This window comes from Lupinus angustifolius, chromosome LG02 (assembly GCF_001865875.1).
Source record: "Lupinus angustifolius cultivar Tanjil chromosome LG02, LupAngTanjil_v1.0, whole genome shotgun sequence".
NCBI lineage: Eukaryota > Viridiplantae > Streptophyta > Magnoliopsida > Fabales > Fabaceae > Lupinus > Lupinus angustifolius.
In genome coordinates, this window is record NC_032010.1 from 21,372,478 (window position 1) to 21,392,370 (window position 19,893).

The 19,893-nt window shown below is 35.0% G+C and overlaps 1 protein-coding gene across 1 annotated transcript; it reads right to left on the minus strand.

Moving 5' to 3' along the window:
• Positions 928-19,619, minus strand: LOC109339239 (E3 ubiquitin-protein ligase listerin). The gene is made up of 16 exons (XM_019576655.1): positions 19,350-19,619; positions 19,117-19,249; positions 18,745-18,807; positions 16,205-16,282; positions 14,695-14,786; positions 13,577-13,679; positions 10,899-11,051; positions 9,364-10,016; positions 8,757-9,234; positions 7,708-8,234; positions 5,883-6,573; positions 4,709-5,390; positions 3,424-4,457; positions 2,833-3,291; positions 1,963-2,193; positions 928-1,713 (listed from the first exon to the last, which is right to left on the minus strand). Exons 1-16 carry the CDS (start codon positions 19,403-19,405, stop codon positions 1,486-1,488), a joined length of 5,661 nt encoding a protein of 1,886 aa, XP_019432200.1. The 5' UTR covers positions 19,406-19,619; the 3' UTR covers positions 928-1,485.

The following is a 19,893-nucleotide window of genomic DNA, read 5'->3' on the forward strand; positions in this document are numbered from 1 at the left end:
CTCACTATGTCATGGTGATAGAATCGCAAAATAACTTTAATTATGTTTCATTAATTAGAAAAGGAAAGATAAAAAGTTTCTCCTTAACTTAATTGGTTCTACACACTCTACAAATAGTTATATGTCGTATTTATATGTATACCAAATTCATTATAGCACATACCAGATTGCTCTAAGCCTCTCTTTAATAGAGGAGAGAAATGAATGAAAGAGAAAGAGGGAAGAGAAATAAAGAATTTCTCATGTTTGGTTTCAAGAGAAGAAGGAATGAGAGAAGTATAAAATGGATAGAACTCACAAAAAACTCTCTCCTTGTATGGTGAGAAAGTGAGAAAAGTGATGAAATGACTAAAAATCTATTTTCATTACTCAATATTATATCATTGTTTTTTTATATAAAATTTTCATAATTATTTTTTCATTTACATTTTCTTACTTCATAATCAGTGTTAAAAACTAAAATTATAATAATATAATATTTGTAATAAATTTTAAATTATAATTCTTAATTTTTAATTAATAATAAGCATTTTTTCAAATTCCTTTATTGTAGGATATTTTTGTCATTCAAACATTTGTATCTACTTCTTTCTCTTCTCTTTCTTGTCTTTCTTTCATACCAAACAACACAAAAATCTACTCTATTTCTCATATATCTCTTTCTCTCATCTCTCTTTCTTACATCTCTCTTCTCTTATTTTCTACTCACTATCCAAACAAACTCATAACCATACAGTTTACCAGGTAACTATACTCTAGTTCATTCCCATGAAATGGCCGGAGAATCATTAATGGCCACCTGAGTTGAAAATGAACCCCCTAAATTCACAAGAATCCCGCTCCATTAACATTTGTCGCATGAAAGTTCTTCATCTAAAGTTTTCTTAAAATTTTAATTCTAACATTCAGTAACAATTTTTTTTAATTTAACAGCAAACACGATGTTTTAATGGCCCCAATGTAGTGTCAAGATGGACAACTACTCTTGGTCAGAGAATTCTTGCACTAAATGATTTCATTGGTCAATATAAATGATAATCTAATGTACAAAACTTGTACAGACAACCTACTATGGTCAGAACTCACCTCTTCTAAACATAAAACCAAAAACAAATAATCTATGATTATTACCCGAAAAATAATAATTAGAGAGTAGAAACTTGACAAAAGGAAAGAAGGAATCGGATGTCAGTGAAATTCTTCTCTTCCCGTAGCAGAAAAAATTGGCATACCCATGTTGCCATTTGCTAAAACCACTAACCAGCTTCCTCTTAAATTTGAAGATGTTAAAGTGAAGCTTAAAGAAGAAAAGTAGCGCCAGAAAAACTAACTAGGTTAGAACTCCGGCTAACCAGTTCTGGTTTTGTACTGAAACCCTGCCTTAATCAGCGTTGGTCCTCGTACATGGATACATCCTCATCAAGCACAATCGGCGAAGGTATCACCAGCAAGCAAAATTGGAGAAATTTATCAGTCCAGATATCTTCAGAAAGGAGATTGACACAATGGGCAGGATGATTTGTGAGAAGTTGAAAACCATTTATAAAGGCAAGCAGAATGAAACTTGTGCTTGCATGTTTTGCAGGCAAGGCGAGGAATGCTGCGGTTTGTAGTGTGGATGACACTGTAACAGATTGGGCACTCTTCAACACCTTCAAATTCTTTATCGAAGTTGTGTTTCCAAGTTCCTATAGCTTCTGCTAAAGCTCCATTCTGATCAGAAAAAGAATTGTTAGCTTTTAGTGCAACCTGTTGTAATATTTATTAATTCTCACATTAAAAGGTAAGAACATTTTCATCAAACTGTTATAAGTGAAATTCTCATGTACTGCATGCAGAAATGAGTAAACCATAGTCATGATTTTTTTACCCCTAAACAATTGTGTGTAATTCTAAGCATTTTGCAAAAGTTGGTAATATAAGTTAACTTCAATATGAAAACTGAATCAAAACACAAATTACCTGATTGCGAACAAATAGCATCATTGACATCAACCATTTCCTTTGCTTTACCTCACTAATCCCTAGGCTCCTTGTACAATCAACATCTACAGGCCGTAGTGGATAAGAAGCAGGGAGACGAATGACTAGATCCATTCCTGTTTCATCCTTGGTGTAAGTAGCAACAACCTCATTTGCAGATTTGCTTACACTAACTGAGAAACTCTCATCACGAAAGTTTGCTTTCTTAATCTGGATATGAGATGATATATATGGATACATCAGAACTAGATTATACATACAAAAACTTCATGCCGATCCAATTAAATACAGATCCACTGTAACTAAAAACATAATGATTCTCAATGACTGTTACAGCACAAAATCAAGCTGGCAGTTATAGTGTTATCAATACAAATTTACAGATATCCAAGAATTCAACTTCTGAAACTTCACCCAATTACAGTGTTTGTTATTGTTAATGCCATATTGTCATCCTTGATCCAATTGAGGCAATAGAATCATGAGGTGTGAGATGTACACAAAAAACATGGCTTCTTGGATAGATATATATGAGAATCAGTATCAAACTAGTGACTAATAAAAAATCAGTAAAATTTTGACCTTTTAAGAACACTAGTTCATGTTTAGAATATGTATAGTATAGACATTATAATAATACTTGTGATGGCAGCAGTGACCTGACTATGCACCAAATAGTTTCATTAATTTCTGTTTTTTCTCTTATTTCCCTTGCATTATTCAACAACACATTGATTAAATCATGCAACTTAAGTTAATATGTTCCCACACTAATTTAGCAGCTTCTAGTATATCAGCAATAAATATTTATCAAATGACAAACTTCTTAAGCTAGCAACTGCACCATACCTGGGACAACTCATTTGCAATAAGAGGAGGGCTGCAAGAAGTCCTTGTAAATAATTCAATGGCAGCTGAACTGTTACGATCACGCAGGTCACTAAACCAGCCACGGACGTAAGCAGGCAAAACATGAAGCATCAAGCCATATATTGCTCCAGCAAGTGATGAAAGTTTCTCCAATTCAACAGGCCAAAGTGATTCCACCGAAAACAACAATGAACCAGACGTGATGGCACGGGTTGAGGCACTTGCAGCATCAGATAAGCAACCAGAAAGCTCTGCACTTTTCTTCTTCAGATTCTGAACCATGGCAATTTCTAAAGGAATATGCTGAAAAAGGCAATCTAAAATAACTGGAGTTGCAGAGTCTTGTATATACTGGATTAATCTCTCCCGTAGAGATGATGACGAAGGCAATGACCACAGATATGATATCAACAAAGACCAAGCAAGGAAAAGATTTACCTGCAATATTTTTTGGAGGGCTGGACAATTAGTTTCTCAGTGAATAGAAGAGTAAATGGATCGATAAACATTAAAAAAAATGCCAGACACAATAAGCACAGTACAAATATCTCCCATATAAAGTATCCTTACTCTTTTTTGTGCAAATAAGTCCATGTCTAAAACCTCATAAGGTGCACTTTCGATCAAGTATGATATTTCTTCTTTCAAGTGGACTTTTTCTTCTACTGACGTGTCAAGATGGCTGAAATCCTGGTCACTAGCAGCATTTATGTCTGAGTTACAAGCATTATCTTCAACAATGGCTGTTCCTAAAACAGGCTCATTTGAAAGAACAAAATATGCAGCAAACTTCAACAATGGAATTGACTTGGAAGTAAAAAGTATGGCATATAGTGAGCTAACGGATCCTTTGCTTAGACCCCAGAATTCAACTGATTTGACTGCTCTATCTCTAGCCTGTGATGAGGAGTTAACAACACCACAAGCTACCAATTCCCAAAAGTATGTATATTCAACCCGGGATGATGCAATAACTGATGCGGCTTCTTTGCAGCATGCATGTGCAATAGCCTCAGAAATGCCAGTACAAAATAGTAAGCGGAGGATACCCTCTAGAATCCTATCTTTCACAGAATCCATTTTTTCTGTCTTCAATGTATTTAAATTATCTCTCTCTTCAGCTTGTTGAAGTTCACAGTGCTTAAGGAAAAGTATAAATGACAAAAGGGCATTTTCGGAAATCTTTATGGATAAAGGATCTGAAATGAAAACAAGTTTCTCAATTTCCTTACACGTGGCATCTAAATTATCAGATGGACCATCAACAAGACCATTTACATTTTCAGCTACATCCTCCATCATAACGGCTGCTGACTGAATCCATCCTCTTAAGCTAGACAACAGAAAATCCCAATCTTCTTCACAAAATTCATTCCAGCAATAACCTACTGAAACAACCATAAGTTTTGAAAGCAGCATCTGCACAACTTGAAGCTGGTTGATTATTGCAGATCCACCAGCAACATGCCTTTGTTTCTGGAATAATTCATGTAAAAGTTTCCTCTCATCAGGGCTGATACTTCTTGCTGGCTTTAATGCTTGTGGACCACCAATTGTGCTGAAAGGGTAACAGGCTATAACCAACTGAAGCCAACCTTCCATATCTGCAAGAGTCATGATCCGGTTCATTAGTACCATCCACTGTTTATGGTAATCTATTTTAGGATAAGAATTATTCATGGAAAAGTTACATTTAAACAAAATGAACTATTAGCACAATCGCAAAGTAGCACAAGCTCATATGTGCAATTATAAACACAATACAAAATTTAAGCCAAATTATCACTTCATGCCAATAAAATTGTCTATGGACTATCTGACAAATTAGCATGCAGCACAAAAAAGAGGAACTTACCATGTCCTGTTTTCCATGTGACCAAAGGTGGAAGCCTTAGAGCCCTCTCCAGCCAGTCTATCACAGTATTTTGCACAAATTTTTCTTCTAAAGAAAAAGGTTGAACATCTTTATCGGGCTCCGCATACCGATAGAATGGTTCTAGAACAAGACTTATAAGCAAAGGAAGAATCTTAAGACAACTTGTGTTTACTGCTTCACCAATCAAAAGTTTATTTGTGAGAAGTTCAATCAGATTCGATGCCTTCCTTGCCTCCCATATGTTTTCTTGGAACAAAGTAGATAAAAAGGAAACAAGGGCTCTTAAGAATGGTTCTTCAATACCTTCCACTTCATCAGCTGGAACTGGCCACAAACTGACAGAACTCTGTGTGCCACTATATCCATAAACAAGAGAACCATCAAGCAAGATGCTCAATATGTCATCTAACAGGGTTTCCTGAGGAGAACTACTTCTCTTGGCATATGCACTCAGTAAAGGTAAGAAAGAAGACACGGCATTGTCTCCTGGCCATCTCCATGTGCACAGAATCTCAGCAGCAAGCCAAGCAGGAGATGCTAACTCTTGACTTCTTCCAGGCATAGATGGGTTAGGCATTGCACATGCAGAGAAAACTCTGTCTATCCCAATTTTCACAATCAACTTGTCAATTAAAGCTACAAACTTCTGGTGACCTGAAACCTGCATTTGGTATAAATTAGTGTCGCATTCTTTATGTATTAGGCTGGAGCTTTAACTGCATGTTAGAGGTCTAGACTACGTATTCTGATTATCTTCCTCTACCCCATTTTTTGGGATAAGGCATTAGGATTGGTTTTTCTTATTTTTTATTTACAGATAAAATTAGAAATAAAGAATAGATGCATAATAAACACTTTAACATAAGTCCTGAAAACATTATTCTGAAAGAGCCAATAAACTCCGAGGAGTCTTATACATTACTGTGGCTTGTCACCAGGTGAAGCCTACTACAGCTGCCTTAGCTATGCCATTGCCCATACTGATTAGTCTCACAAGTCAAGACACATTGCTATCCCAATATATGTACTTGTGTAGCAAAACAAACGAATAACACACGGCACTCCATTCGCCAATGTAACAAAAGTATATCCAAGAATTAAGTATACAATGACATGAATATTAATAGAGACAAATAGTCAAAATCAAGAATACCTTTGTCGAGCCAAAATCTGGAACAACAAACACAGGCCAATTGTCAGCCTTGCTCAGCAGCTGATGTAGCATATTTTGCTCCTCATTTTCATCCAGACAGATACACTCAAGAATTTCAAGCACCCATGTACAGCATAATGATGTTATTCTGTCATCTATAAGTTTGTCTTCAACAAATGCTGCAGATCTTACTGACTGAATTAGGTTGTTCAACAATCTTTTACGGCTATCTAACGAAAGGCTTTTCACAAATTGAACATTTATCTTCTCCCGGAAAGAACACACATTTTCACCAAAGGCTAACCTAGACTTGATTTTCGAAATTGATTTTTCGTCAAATAAATCAACTTCAGACCTACTTAGATTACATTCCCATTCAATGATAAAAATTGCAGATAAAATTCCTGAAACAAGTTCACTTTTCCCATCAAGTGCCTTCAGGCAAAAGAAACTACCACCAAGTACCTCAAGAGCAAACTGAGCCATCTCAATAATATGGGGAGAACTACCAATTTCTACACAGATGTTTGCATTATCGCTCAACACAGACGCTGCGTTCTGTACCCAAAGGAAGGATGAATTCTGAATAAAACCAAGTAACTTCCTAAAAATCTCCTCATAAATGAGGATCAGTGCATTTCTGGACAGAAAAGAATAAGTTCTTCCTTCTGATGAACCACCAAGAAGAGAGCTGCAGATAAAAAATATAATATCAGAGTAAATATCACTCAAACTTAAGTTTCTCAAGGATGGGGCATAAATAAATTCAAGTATATGATAAATAGGGGCTTCACAAAATACTATTCCTTGCCAGCTTCAGATGACCTTTTTAATAAGCCTTAGCATTCCAGTTGCATACTATCCAGCTAAATTTTCAGATATCACAAACTACAGATTTTGCCTGCTTCCCTATATTTTGTAAAGATAATGGGGTTGTGAAATGTTTAGAGACTGTGTACTAGCCTTTTGTTCCTCAATTGAAATTCAGAGAAAGGCAGTTTGAAACCTTTTGTTAATTCTTTAGAGACTGTGTACTAGCCTTTTGTTCTTCAATTGAAATTCAGAGAAAGGCAGTTTGAAACCTTTTGTTAATTCTTTTTTAATAAACGCACATGTTAGTCCCCCAAAGATATAGGTGGTATCAATTGTGTCTCCAATAGACGTTGACATCAATTTAATTGCTAATCATAGAACATGAGATCAACTATGTCCTCCAAAGAAAGTTGACCATCAATATATTCCCTCAATCATGAAAGTGAGTGACATCAACTTTGTTTGTAGGACTGAAGTGATGACAAACATATCTATGAGGAGCTAAAATATGTGGTTACTCATTCTTTTTAATTTTTTATAACAGCATGGGTCCTTTTAGTAGATCAAATTGAGGCTAGTTTATTTCCTTTTAGAGATCAATGTTTTGACAATGAACATGATTTATGATAGAGCATCATAATGTCGTTCAATCCATGTACCCGACCCCGCCTAGTGGAGTAAAGACTTGATTGTTGTTGTAACAACAAGGGTCCTTTTACTCCTAGCCAGAATCCTGCCATGTATAGAGGCTGCCATGGAAGTATGATCACCATGCATCGTTTACTCTAACAAGAGGCAACAAGACAGTAGACCCAATAAATTCAATCCCTCTTGATTCCCTTCCCTTTATTCCCCCAAACCCATCCAACAAAATAACAGACACATGGTTTTAGTACCAGATCTATGCTTCAGACTAGCCTTTGTGATATATGAAGATAACTAAATTTTGGAGTTAAAAAAAAAAGAATGTATCAATCACATTGTTGCCATTAAAGAAACTGAATTCACATACCACACAAACTGCACATGAGAAGTGCTAAAAGGAGGCAGAGAACTGGAAACTGAAATAGCTAATGATTCCAGACGTTCATGATGCCAATCTTCAGCATTGGTGCCTTGTCTGTAACTGGAGTCATCTCCCACCTTCCTTTTCATACTCTCATCCCTAGCTTTTTCCAGGAGTGTGGCCAACATTTCTGCATTGTTAGCATCTAGCAACACTGGTGGGCATCCAGAATAACTTTGGCCAATCACATAGTTGACAATAAAAGACCATTGTTCGGAGAAATACTCATTATCCAGCAAAGCCAATAACAAATCCAGTCGAGCATTGGTTGAGCAAATACTTGCCTGCAGACACCAAGGGACAAAAATATTCTTGAAGATATGCATGAAGTCCTCAGCTTCCAATACTTTATTTCCATCGTGTAAAAGCTGACTGGAAGAGTGCTCTCTGTTCTGGATAAGTTCGTGAACCATCTTCTTTGGTCCAAATATTGAAACAGAAACTGATAAAAGTCTCACAGTATCCGGTGAGTCCTATAATTAAAAAATAGAGTGAGTCCAGAAACACTTGATAGATAAAACTTTCATTGTGTAATAAACTGAAATCAATAACAACGCCTTAAGCCTGCACATCTTTAACCCTTGTTTTATGTTTAACAGGCTGAACCAACAATATTGACGATATTATAACTGATTCCCATACCATTAAGATGCCATCTTTTGATGAATTATTCAGCTCAAAAGACAAATGAATCTCCAAAAATGTACAGCAACATTGTACATCAAACCAAACGATGGTTTTAAGGTTTAAAAAGAGACTGATTCTATCTTTAATTAAAATATAATTAAGTAAATCAGAAAACTTTTGTAATGTGAACATGTAATGTAAGAATGGGATCTCTATTTTGACTTACATCAACCTATTAAAGTGATAGACTCAAAATAAAGGAGTCAATGACTCAATAGTTCGTTATCAAATCCAAAAATGCGAATCACATAAAAAACAGTAGTATATCTGACTAAGTAGCAAACAAATTTGTGGAAATATTAACTTACAGAAGATCTAATGATCGAGAAAGACTTCCCCAACATTGGTCCAACAATATAGACCAAAGGCCAAGTCGCACCTTTCAGCACAGCATGCTGCTCTAGCAACAACATGAACAAAATGATTCGTTCAACAGTCTCCACATTACCTGCTTGCTGAAGAATGCCCATGAAATTCTCCTGAAGTTCCACAGTAAAAACAGATAAAAGATTGCTATCTAATATATATATGCCTGAAAGGATTTCAACAAAGCATTTCCCCAACTCTTGCAAATAGGGCATTGGATACTTTGTATTCAGCATATCCACCGTCTTCTTGTTAAGAGAAACATTTTCTTTGGATGAATCTGCAGCCTTTCCTGACTTGATTATGTCAAGACCTTTTGAGTTCCCAGTTGCAAGGAAATCCTGCCATAAAACCTTTACTATGACAGTATCAACAAGAGTGACACGGAAATGACTGATTGAGTCCACTTCATCATTATATCTGATACAAACATAAGACAGTTTGGTTACATAAAGAAAAGGAACATAATCATTATTTTCTGATAGAGATAAACACAGAGTAAATGGATCTTCCAAATACAGAAACAATAATTAAAAGGAAAAAATGTACCTTGAAGCATTTTTCAATGACCAAATAAAACATTCTTTGAGTGCTTGGAAAAATGCTAGTTTATCCACAGATACCGAAGTTCTCCTTCCCACCCACAAGTTCTTGAAAAAATCAAGAAAAAACTTATCACCCCCTACAGATTTAGGAGGCATGTTGTCTAAGAATAAAACCAGAGCTGGATATGACATCTGTGAGGAACCAAAGCACCCATTCTTAAGAAAATTCCAAAAAGGGTTCAGTATGCTTTTCTGAATGTTTAAAGAGGTCCAACCTTGTGGGAATCTTCTAGAGAAAAGTAATATTACATCCCACATTGAGGGATGACAACTTGATTCCTTCTCGTTAAAAGAACCAAAAATTGCACCCGCGAGAGTTTTAATATTCCCATCATTAATAGCATGTGGTATATTTTTTATTGAACTCTTCAATACAGTATAAGTAGCAGATCGGATGGAAGGCCTTTGGGACTTTAAGAAGTCTAGAAAGTATTTATGATCTTTAAATAGCTTTTCAGCAAAAGATGTAGCAGTCTCCCTGGCCTTCGCAGCATGTTTAGGTTCAGTAGTGATGTTACCAAATCCAGGTCGTTCGTGCTGTAGGCAAATTAAAACATCAAGAAGTGTAGCCAGTGCTAACAACGTTGATGATATCACCTGTCAGAAGAAGAAATAAATATCAGTCGTGATTCAAAAAGGAAATTTCGAACACTTCAAATATGTCAAACAATGAACCTTCAAACTGTAACTGAAAGAAAGCAACCAGGGATAAAGATAGATAAGATTAAAAATGGTAGAGAAAAACGGACAAAAGGAAATTATGCATAACTCAAATTAGGTAGTTTTTTATTTATGTGGGCTTTAAGTTAAAAATAAAAGGTCATAGAAGAGGATAAAAGAAACTTCGTATTTTTTAATAGAGGGTTATCCTCAGCGCAACGGTAGGGTTACCCTTCGTTTGCGAGGTATGGCTTTTTAAATCTACCCTCCTCAGACCCCACTAGTTGGATCCTTGTGCACTAGGCCACCCATTATAAGAACTTCTGGTTAGAGCAGGTTACATTTGAATCATTATACCATTACTTGGGAATTATAATCAACAACTTTGAATCGCTTAATGCAAGGTCAAAGCTAGGGGAGTTCATTGAAACTGAAAGTCAGGAAATTTCTTTCGGTTCCAGGAGTAAATCTTTTTCTCTTTTATGCCTCAGGATAATCTGAGACATTTGAGAAAAGAAAATATCAATAACTTCAAAATAGCTCTGCATAAAATCATTTGTTATTATTTATTCAGTCATACCATGAAGCAAAATAGCTATACAAACTTGAAATGAAGTTTCTATCATTGTTTTCTTCCATCATAAAATATTAAACAAACATTTACCTAATATCTACAATACTGAAAGTGGACTTCTATCCATTAAAATTTACCATACAGAACATATTTCTTAGCACCAGAAAGGAGAACCAGTGCAAATCAATAAATTCAAGTCTTTGCTTTACAAGTGTATTAAAGTGATTCTCGTTCTCACAATATACCTGTTGGTAGATCTCCTCCAACTCATCCGAAGCTGTAGCTTTGTCTGACAAATTTTGTGGTGAGAGCTTCAAGTTTTCATCTAAATACATAAATATCTCTGTTGTGCATAAAATCAAAGCATCAAGTCGCTTTTCCTGTGCTGGAAAGGCTGCCTGTCACAGTTGGACAAATGATTAAACCAGATCAGATTTATAACCCAAATTTAGCAATGAAGTTGTGAAAGGTCAAGTACAGGCATAAAAGCTGTTGTCAAAGAATTACCAGGTAGTCCAGGCCCATTTATTCTATTGAACATATAACTAAAAACGTCATCCGTATAACAAAAATGGCACGTGTTCTAACATCCAAGTACATTTTAATGATACCTTGAGGGGGAAAACCTACATATTTCAGAGGTGTGTGGTTTGTTTTTTGTTTTAACTTTCAGTGGATATGTTCTCACTATTAACTTTCAGAAGGAAATGGTGAAAATAAGTTTTCTCTTCTCACCATTTCATTGACAACAGTCAGGAAAGAATGGAACAAAGTGAAAACAAGTGGTATTACTGTAATTACTAAGGAAAACACATCAGTTGGAAATGAAAACAGAAAAGAAACCAAGCAAGTCATTTAATAACAGTGCAACATTAATTTCATTTCAGGTGAATTATGACTGTATATTTAGACATAGCCAGGTAGTATAGCAACAATTTTAGTTAGTAGAAGCAAAGGACCATAGGAAGTACAAAATCTACTTTCAAATAACTAAATTTCATTTTCAATTTCCTAAATGTTAAAAAACTTCGAACATCTTAGGAAGAGTTGTTGCTTTTTAGAATGCGGGGTATAAGAACATCTTTTAACATCACTTTTATGGGCCTGCTCAGGGAAAAACAGTACTTCCGACTTCAGGAAACTTAGATGTGATAATGAATTCAACAAAAACAATGTAAAAGATTTAATTGCATTTCACAGTAATTAACTTAGAAAAACCCCTCCTTATTTGTTTCTGGCCTTACATTTTCACAGAAATATATCAATGAAAATGAAATATTGAGATAGATGGTTCATCCTTATCCTGATGTCAAAAACAGATACAATATCGAAGTACTCCAGCAAAAGCCGGGCTTGATTGTGGATCAGACCTGCAACATGCCTACCATATCGCATATAGCATCCCTAGGACCATTACAAGTCATTTCCAATATTAAACGCTCATATAGGATATTAACTGCTGCGAGAAGAAGAAAAGAAGAAAACTGCTGAGAGAAAGTGAGAAGAATAAGCTGATTTTATGAAACCATAATCTGATATTTCTTGAGTGTAGATGAGTACATTGGTAGCATTTACATAACAAATGAGTTACTTGATAGACCTGTCATAGTTGATTAAGTTCTAACTGAACCCTAACAGACATGTAAGAACATGCTGACTCAGCAGTGATTGTTATTGTCTACAGTAGGGTGTACAATACATTTACATGCATCGGGTCCAGCGCTAGCTTGCTGTATACCAATTTACCAAACCTACAGTCCAATATAGGAGTCACAAATTTCTTACGCATCAATAAGAGGACTACTCAAGGCCAAGTACAAGTTACAATTCGGGAAAAGACACTACCACCAAGGAAAATTTGATAAAAAAAGAAATTTTATGAAAAAGAAGTGAGAAAATTACAAGAGGATAAGAAATCCTCTCAGACACAAAGAAACACCCAGAAACTAATCAAAAGGGACATGCAAGAAAGCATGCCAAGACCGAACCTACACTCCAATGTAGTAGTCACAAATTTCTTATGCATCAATAAGAAGACTACTCAAGGACAATTACAACTTCACAATCCAGGAAAACACACTACCACCAAGGAAAAATGATAAAAAAATAAAAATTATTAGAAAGAAGGGAGAAAACTAAAAGAGGATAACAAATCCTCCCAGATACAAAAAGAAACACCTAGAAACTAATGAAAAAGGGCATGCAACAAAGCATGCCAATTTCTCTGCATATCTACCATATTAACCCCATTAGGTGGGAGCCATGTGCACTAGGCCGCCTTTTAACTACCATATTAACCCTACTAAAAAAGTCCATGGGTTTTACACCAGAGCAAAGCTAAAAAACAGAACCTATCCATACATAATCCAAAGGCTAAAAATGAATGGTTGAAAATTCTATTGTTCCTCTCCAACCAAATAGGCAAACACAAAAAAAATTGTGGTCATCAGAAAATATTATGAAAAAAAAATCACTACGCCTCGAAGATACAAAACAAAGCCAAGAATCACATCTTGCCCACATGACTATAGCACTTGATGAACAATGATTTATGAACCTACCACTTAACTGGAAAAATCTAAATGACTCAACTATTTCTTAAAACTAAAACTAATTACAGAGAAAGATTCTCAATTATGGCTCTCTTCAATTCCTACAAGGCCTATTATATATTAACAAAAACTGGATAGTTATAGGTATTAAAAATGACAAGAGAAGGACCCCCTACATGGAAAATTAATGTACACATCCAAGACAGATCATTTCTGTTGTCCACAGAATCGAGTTGAACTCATTCCATATATGAAGCAAGCAAGTAGAAACAGTTTCAATACACTTCAAACAAACCCTTTCCCCTTTCAACAATGAAAGAAAGTAAGAAACCATTTAATCACAACTGTAAGATAAAACCAGTGTAGCAAACCTGCAAGGACCTTTTTGCTGCCTGAGAAACTTCAGAAACTGGATCAAATTGAGCAAACCACCATGGTCCCATCAAAGTCTTAAGATGTGGAGCTAAATCTCTCCTGAGAAGGATAAGGCAAGTCAACTATAAATATCTAGATATGTCAATTAAGTACACTCCAACAGATTCAGATAAAGATCTGAGTACTGTTGAACAGTTAGTGCTAGTAAATGACAAATTTGAATTTAACACGAGAAAATATAGAAGCTGGAAACTAGTTATGAGCTTACAACAGAGTGAGCAGACAGGTAAACCTTTTTTGTATAAAAGAACATTTTAATGTATAAGACTCTTGTTGAGTAGACTAAAATATCCACACTATTTTCCAAAATATGTTCTTCTCTATAAGCTATTGATGCAAGAAACTTGTAACCTTAATCAGAAATTTGAAACTGCAGAGACAAAACTTGTCTGATAAATGAGCATGATAGTATAGAGAACTATATCCCAAGTAGTTGAGGCTTGAGTCTTCAAGACTTCTATTATCAGACAAGCATGCATAAAATGTTATAAAAAATTAGGCGATAGAACTGGACCGTAAGGAATGATGAGAAATATGGTGTTTATTGATAATCACTCCAGGTTTTTAAACATCTGGAACACTCCCTCTCACTTCTCTCTTCCAATTCATTAATGACCTCACACTTTCCCCCTAACTGATTTTTAACGACCTTACAGAATATGGTATTTATTGATATGAACACTGTCTTTAGAAAACTCTACCCCTCCACTCCAAGTATTTGAGAGCTGGAACTCTCCCACTCACTTCTCTTCCGATTCCTGAATGACCTCACTCTCTCTTCCTAACTGATTTTGATTTAAAACCACCGTATAGTTATCCTTAATTGACTAGAGCTGCTATCACTATCTAACCATTACAGATACTAACTGATATTAACAGATACCAGTCCACACTCTCACCCATTATTCTTTCTGCACAGACTCTATACCCTTCTTATCCATCTCACATTAAGTGGGATATTTCAAATTCCTAGGTATTCAAATTTTCAAATAGATATTATACATTATAATGTAAGAAAGAAACATGCATAAATGTCCCTTGGAAAAGTTTTCACCCAATGGAAGCAACAAGTGTGGTCATGGTATCGTGGGTGGCCCGCCGAACCTCCCTATTGTAGTCCAGCAACAGCCTTTTATATTCAAATGCCTACACAAGAAAAATTTACGTAGCCAAATATGTTAGTAAGCATCTTCAAAGTTTGAGACAAGCACATTTATATAACTTAGCTTCACATAACCACCGAGTAGCACATATGCATGAATCGACAAGATAAACGGAAGTCTATCATCCACTGCAATGTTTCAAGTTGTTATATACACTACAATTGGAACTGTGGTATTGTTTCAAAAAACATCATTTAGCCACAGGGAGAGAAAGTTCATACACGCTTATTCTAAATACCAACAATAAACACTTCAGCTCTTCTATTTTTCAATAATTGGATATTAGAACTGTAAAAAGGCAACCTCTATAGGAAACAAAAGATACTAAATAAACTAAGAAAGACACAAACACATCAAAGCTTGTAAAAAATGGTTTCATATTCAAAAAAGGAATAATAACATGATTTCTTTTTTGATAAAAAAAAGAAACATTATTAGAATAAAGGAGAGAATATTATGAGCGGATAAGAAATCCTCACAAGAACAAAAGGAACACCTAGAAGCTAAGCAAAAGGGTCATGTAACAAAGCACTCCAGTATCTCTGGCATATGAACACCACTACAAAGCCCATGGGTTTTGCAACAGAACGAAGGGAGAAAGGTAATCCTATAAATAATAACACAAGTTTTATCCCATAAGAGTGAAAATGGGAAAGATTTATCCTTCTACAGTCTAGCATTTCCCACAATAACAATAATAACAACCAAGCCTTAATCCCACTAGGTGGGGTAGGCAACATTCTAGAATTTTTCTCTTTAACCAAAAAAATCAATAAAAACGTATCAAGTTCTCTCTTCGAACAAATTAATAAATAAATAACACAAAGCAGGATTGTATTTATCCTACTCAGTGTTCACTAATTCAGCCAAGAAAATCAATATCCATACAAATAACCATCTCAGCCTAGCTAAGTGCATAGTGAATAAATAGTGCCTGTCATTGGTTAGTCTACCTAAAGGTGCAAATTCATAGTCCTATCTATTTCAATACCCTCGTACTTCAATATGTTAAAGAAATATATATAAGCTTAATAAAATTGTGATGTATTATGTATATCTTATATATCCATGGAAAAAAGAAAATGTTCTCCAATTTACATACATTTCATCATTCTCATCTGTCTATTTTCGCAGTTCCACTTCCATAACAGTTTCAATAAATGGTAATTATGTTTCATGTGATAAAAAATAAAAAATAAATATAATACATAATTAATTATAAATTGTTAAACAGTCACAAGGGGGATGTCAATTCTTCTATTCTATAAATGAGCATGTTCCCTAATCAACACATAGATGTTATTCATATGAAGGGCATGAGACTTAATAAAGGGAATAGATAGACGATCAATTACTTTAATACAATTATAAATATGGAAAAGGCTTATGAAAGACACATACCCACTGGGGAACAATCAGAACAATGTCCTTTGCAGACTTTTGTTGAACCAGCATAGATAAAGCCACCAATGCCTTAAGCTGTTAAATAAATATTCATTACAAAAACAAAACAAAAAAGTCAATGAGATTATGCTCTATAAGAAAAGAGTTTCATCACCAGTCAAAATGATTTTTATCATTCATTCATTACAGCCACAAACTAAACATATTTCAACTATGGATGACAAAATGCTAGTAGAAGCAAAACATGAATGGGCTCAAAACAATCACACGTTCACAACCACAATATAAAATATAATCAGAAAGAATCGACCATAGATTTACAAGCTCAGCCATGACACCAAAATGATAATTTATACAAATAAGTTATGGGAAAAAAGTACTTACTGAAAATTCTTAAATCGCAAAAAAAAAAAGGCGACCTAGCACACGAGGCTCCCACCTAATGGGGTACCTCGTTGTTGAAGAGCCCGTTTCCAAGACTTAAATCACACAAAAAGAGTCGAAATATTAATTTGATTATACACGAATTGTAATGAGTAGATATAAAAAGTGAATTTCATCAAACAACATCTTATCAACCTATAAGTCAAATAATGAGTTATCATAAGAAATGTTCAATGACTTCAATCAATTATTATTCTAAAAAAATTGCTGGAATCAGAACTTTAAAAACATATGGGCTGGCAACATTTTTTTTTGGGTATAACCAAGGGTACCCCTCACCCTATGGGTAAGGAACTAATCTCTTTTGGGGTGTGTGGTTGTCCCTCCCAACAAGTGCCGCTCACAGGAATCGAACCCTTAACTTTTTGGTCTATCTGCATGGGTTGGAAATATAGTACACAGCAATCATGACAACAGTGAAATTAAAAATTGGAAAGAAAACACCATTTCACCTCCACCATTCTCAAGTAAGGGCCATTTGTGAGCAATATCTGTTTTGCGGATGTAAGAATAGAAGGGGGGAAATAAATGTGGAACAATAAATTTAGGATGCTCAAGCACATAGCTGACCACATCAGATTCTGAAACTCATTCAAAATACAACAGTAGTGCAAACTCATATACCAAACAAAGACATAACTTAGAAAAAATAAGAAGACAAGTAGGAGACACAAAATAAAAGGCACTAAAACTTACCGTACCAAAGAAGTTAATAGACAAAACAAATGAGTAAATTAGAACTTCATGGGAATCCAAGAGAATAAGATATGAAGTAAAGCAAGACATTCTTTGTCTTCGACACTATAGTATAGCAGTTTTTAGTATTGGAAACTGTCGAGCAGCAAAAAAACTGGCTAACCGCCTATTACATTAGTTCAAATCTCCACTTCAGCTTCAACAGCATATAATGCACTGATACTTCAATTTTGTTCCAGTATCTATATCCTATAGTATCCGATACTCTCCAACAATTCACCGATTCGTATCCTCGAGAGAGAAATTTAGAAAAAAGTACATTATAAACTTGATACTCTTAAAATACCTTTCTGATACCTCTCTGGACACCCCAAACTATGGTAGAGAAGCATTTTAAAAGCGAGAGAAAGTACCAAGTCTGCCAAGTGGAAGTGTAGAGAGAGAAAATAAAGTATGTGTATTGCATAGGGAAGAGAGAAGAAAACATGCATTTGCATAAGAGACTCGTTATTCATTTCTTCCACTGACCTAAATTTTTTTATTCTGATTTATCATTTATAAGAGCGATCATAATGATGATCAAGGAGGGGATATAATTGATCCTATTCCTATTTGTAGGCAATAAGCATTCTGTATTTAGCCATCTCTAAGAAGTTGAATTTTGGACCAGTGATTATATGTTTACTATGCTTTATGATTTTTTTGTGCATATTTTATATGTGTATCCTAAGTGTATTATATCCTATGTTTCTCAATAATCAGTGTATTGCCATACCGGGTACGTTTAGCATCTGATACATGTATTGTATCCATGCATCATAGTCATCAACAGCCAAGCAAATCCATGAGAGTAGAGGTGCATGAACTGATGAGCATGACCAAACAGACTCCAAAGAAGATAGCAGCAATGCCCATCCCACCCACATGACACTTAGGTAATACATCTAACATAAGTTATGTTCCATCTGTTGCACAGGCACGTCGCACGCCTAGGATGTCTAGCATCTTATATTCAATACAAAGTGCCAAGATATGATTAGCACAGTAGTTAAATGAGCTTCATACAAACTCACCAAACTTCATGTTTGAACTTTGGAAGTGGCAACATGGTGTTTCAGAAGAACACATTAAAAACAATGCAGTTCTCTATTTACACTTTAAGCAAGCTTATATTAATCATCTATGATTGATAATCAAGAAAGGCACAAATTTGAAAACTAGAAGAGGAAATAGTGTATTTTTAGTACCTTTGAGAGATAAAGAAAACAACAAACACCAAACTCCATAAGGAGATCACACGAGCTTATGAAAAAGGTGCATAAGGAATATTATAACTAGTTTTCCTAGCACTTGTTCAGATATTCACATAAACTAGTAGTGAAGTTTATCCAAATTACCTTAGTAGTAGGATCCTTCCGGCCTAGCCTCTTCAAGTGCACCGCAATTTCGCTATCTACATCCTGATATCCGACAGAAAGAAGAAAAAAATACTAAAACATCTAGGCAAGGTATAAAAACATTGATCACAATCACATAGTAACATTCGAACATTCGAGTCAATACTAATTATAACTAAAATTGAAGCTGCAATCAAAGTCTCTTGGCATTAAACCTCAAAAGGAGACAAATACATCAAATGAATGATAAACTCAAACTCAGTTATATCACAATTGCATAATTGGACCTTAATGCAATTAAATTAGAAATCATCTAAATAAATAATTCAAAATTAAGTTGATCAATAAGAAAATCGAACGAGAAAGTCATACAGCGAAGGGAAGAGCGTCATCGGTTGAAGGAGAAGGATCGAGTCGAGAGCTGCCGACATAGCCACCGAATCCGAATCCACCGGCCGGAGCGGCAGCGGCGGCGGGAGCAGAAGACAAGAGCGACGCGGCGAAACTGCAAGGGAGAAAACAAATAATAAGAAAAATCGATAAATACATATATTGATTTGATTCTTAAGCATAGGAATCGAGGATAAGATTGTAATTTCGCAAACCTGCTGCTTGAAGGACGAGCCTTGCTTCTAGCACCTTCTCCTTTTTGCCTTCCCATTATTCCTTTTGCTCTGTTGTGTTATTGTTATCTCTTTCTTCTTTCTAACTCTACGTGTTGTTGTTTTCTTCAATTTATAAGGAGAATGGAAAACTTCACTATTCTGAAGCGGTGCTGTATTGTTACTTTTGTGTGTGTGACCAGGCTGCGCTAGCTAGCTATGGTGGTGATTCAACAAGGTTTTCAATTGTGTTTGGGAATTTTATTTCTATGGTTTTGTATATAAAGGGTGAGATTGTAAAGTTTATTGAATACACAATTTTTGTTGTATAGATAACACGTCAGGAAAAGAGAAAGAAATAATACCAAATTTTGTTTTGTAAATTAGGAAGTAAGTAACGGTATAAATAACAATGAAAATAAAATTATAGATAAACAAAATATAAAATCTTGAGATGAATTGAATGTAAATCAAATCAGCTAAATTGATATCAACAAGATAGTTATTCTAATTTAATGGTATAAGGTATAAGGAAATATACTTGATA

What these genes read in the sequence shown, in the direction of transcription:
- LOC109339239 (XM_019576655.1), bottom strand. Translation starts at nt 19,405, where the DNA reads ATGGGAAGGCAAAAAGGAGAAGGTGCTAGAAGCAAGGCTCGTCCTTCA. An exon ending in ACACTTGTTGCTTCCATTGG is followed by an intron (nt 13,680 to 14,694) that starts GTGAAAACTTTT and finishes TATCCTTCTCAG; the next exon opens with GAGAGATTTAGCTCCACATC. An exon ending in CAGATTTTGGCTCGACAAAG is followed by an intron (nt 5,391 to 5,882) that starts GTATTCTTGATT and finishes TACCAAATGCAG; the next exon opens with GTTTCAGGTCACCAGAAGTT.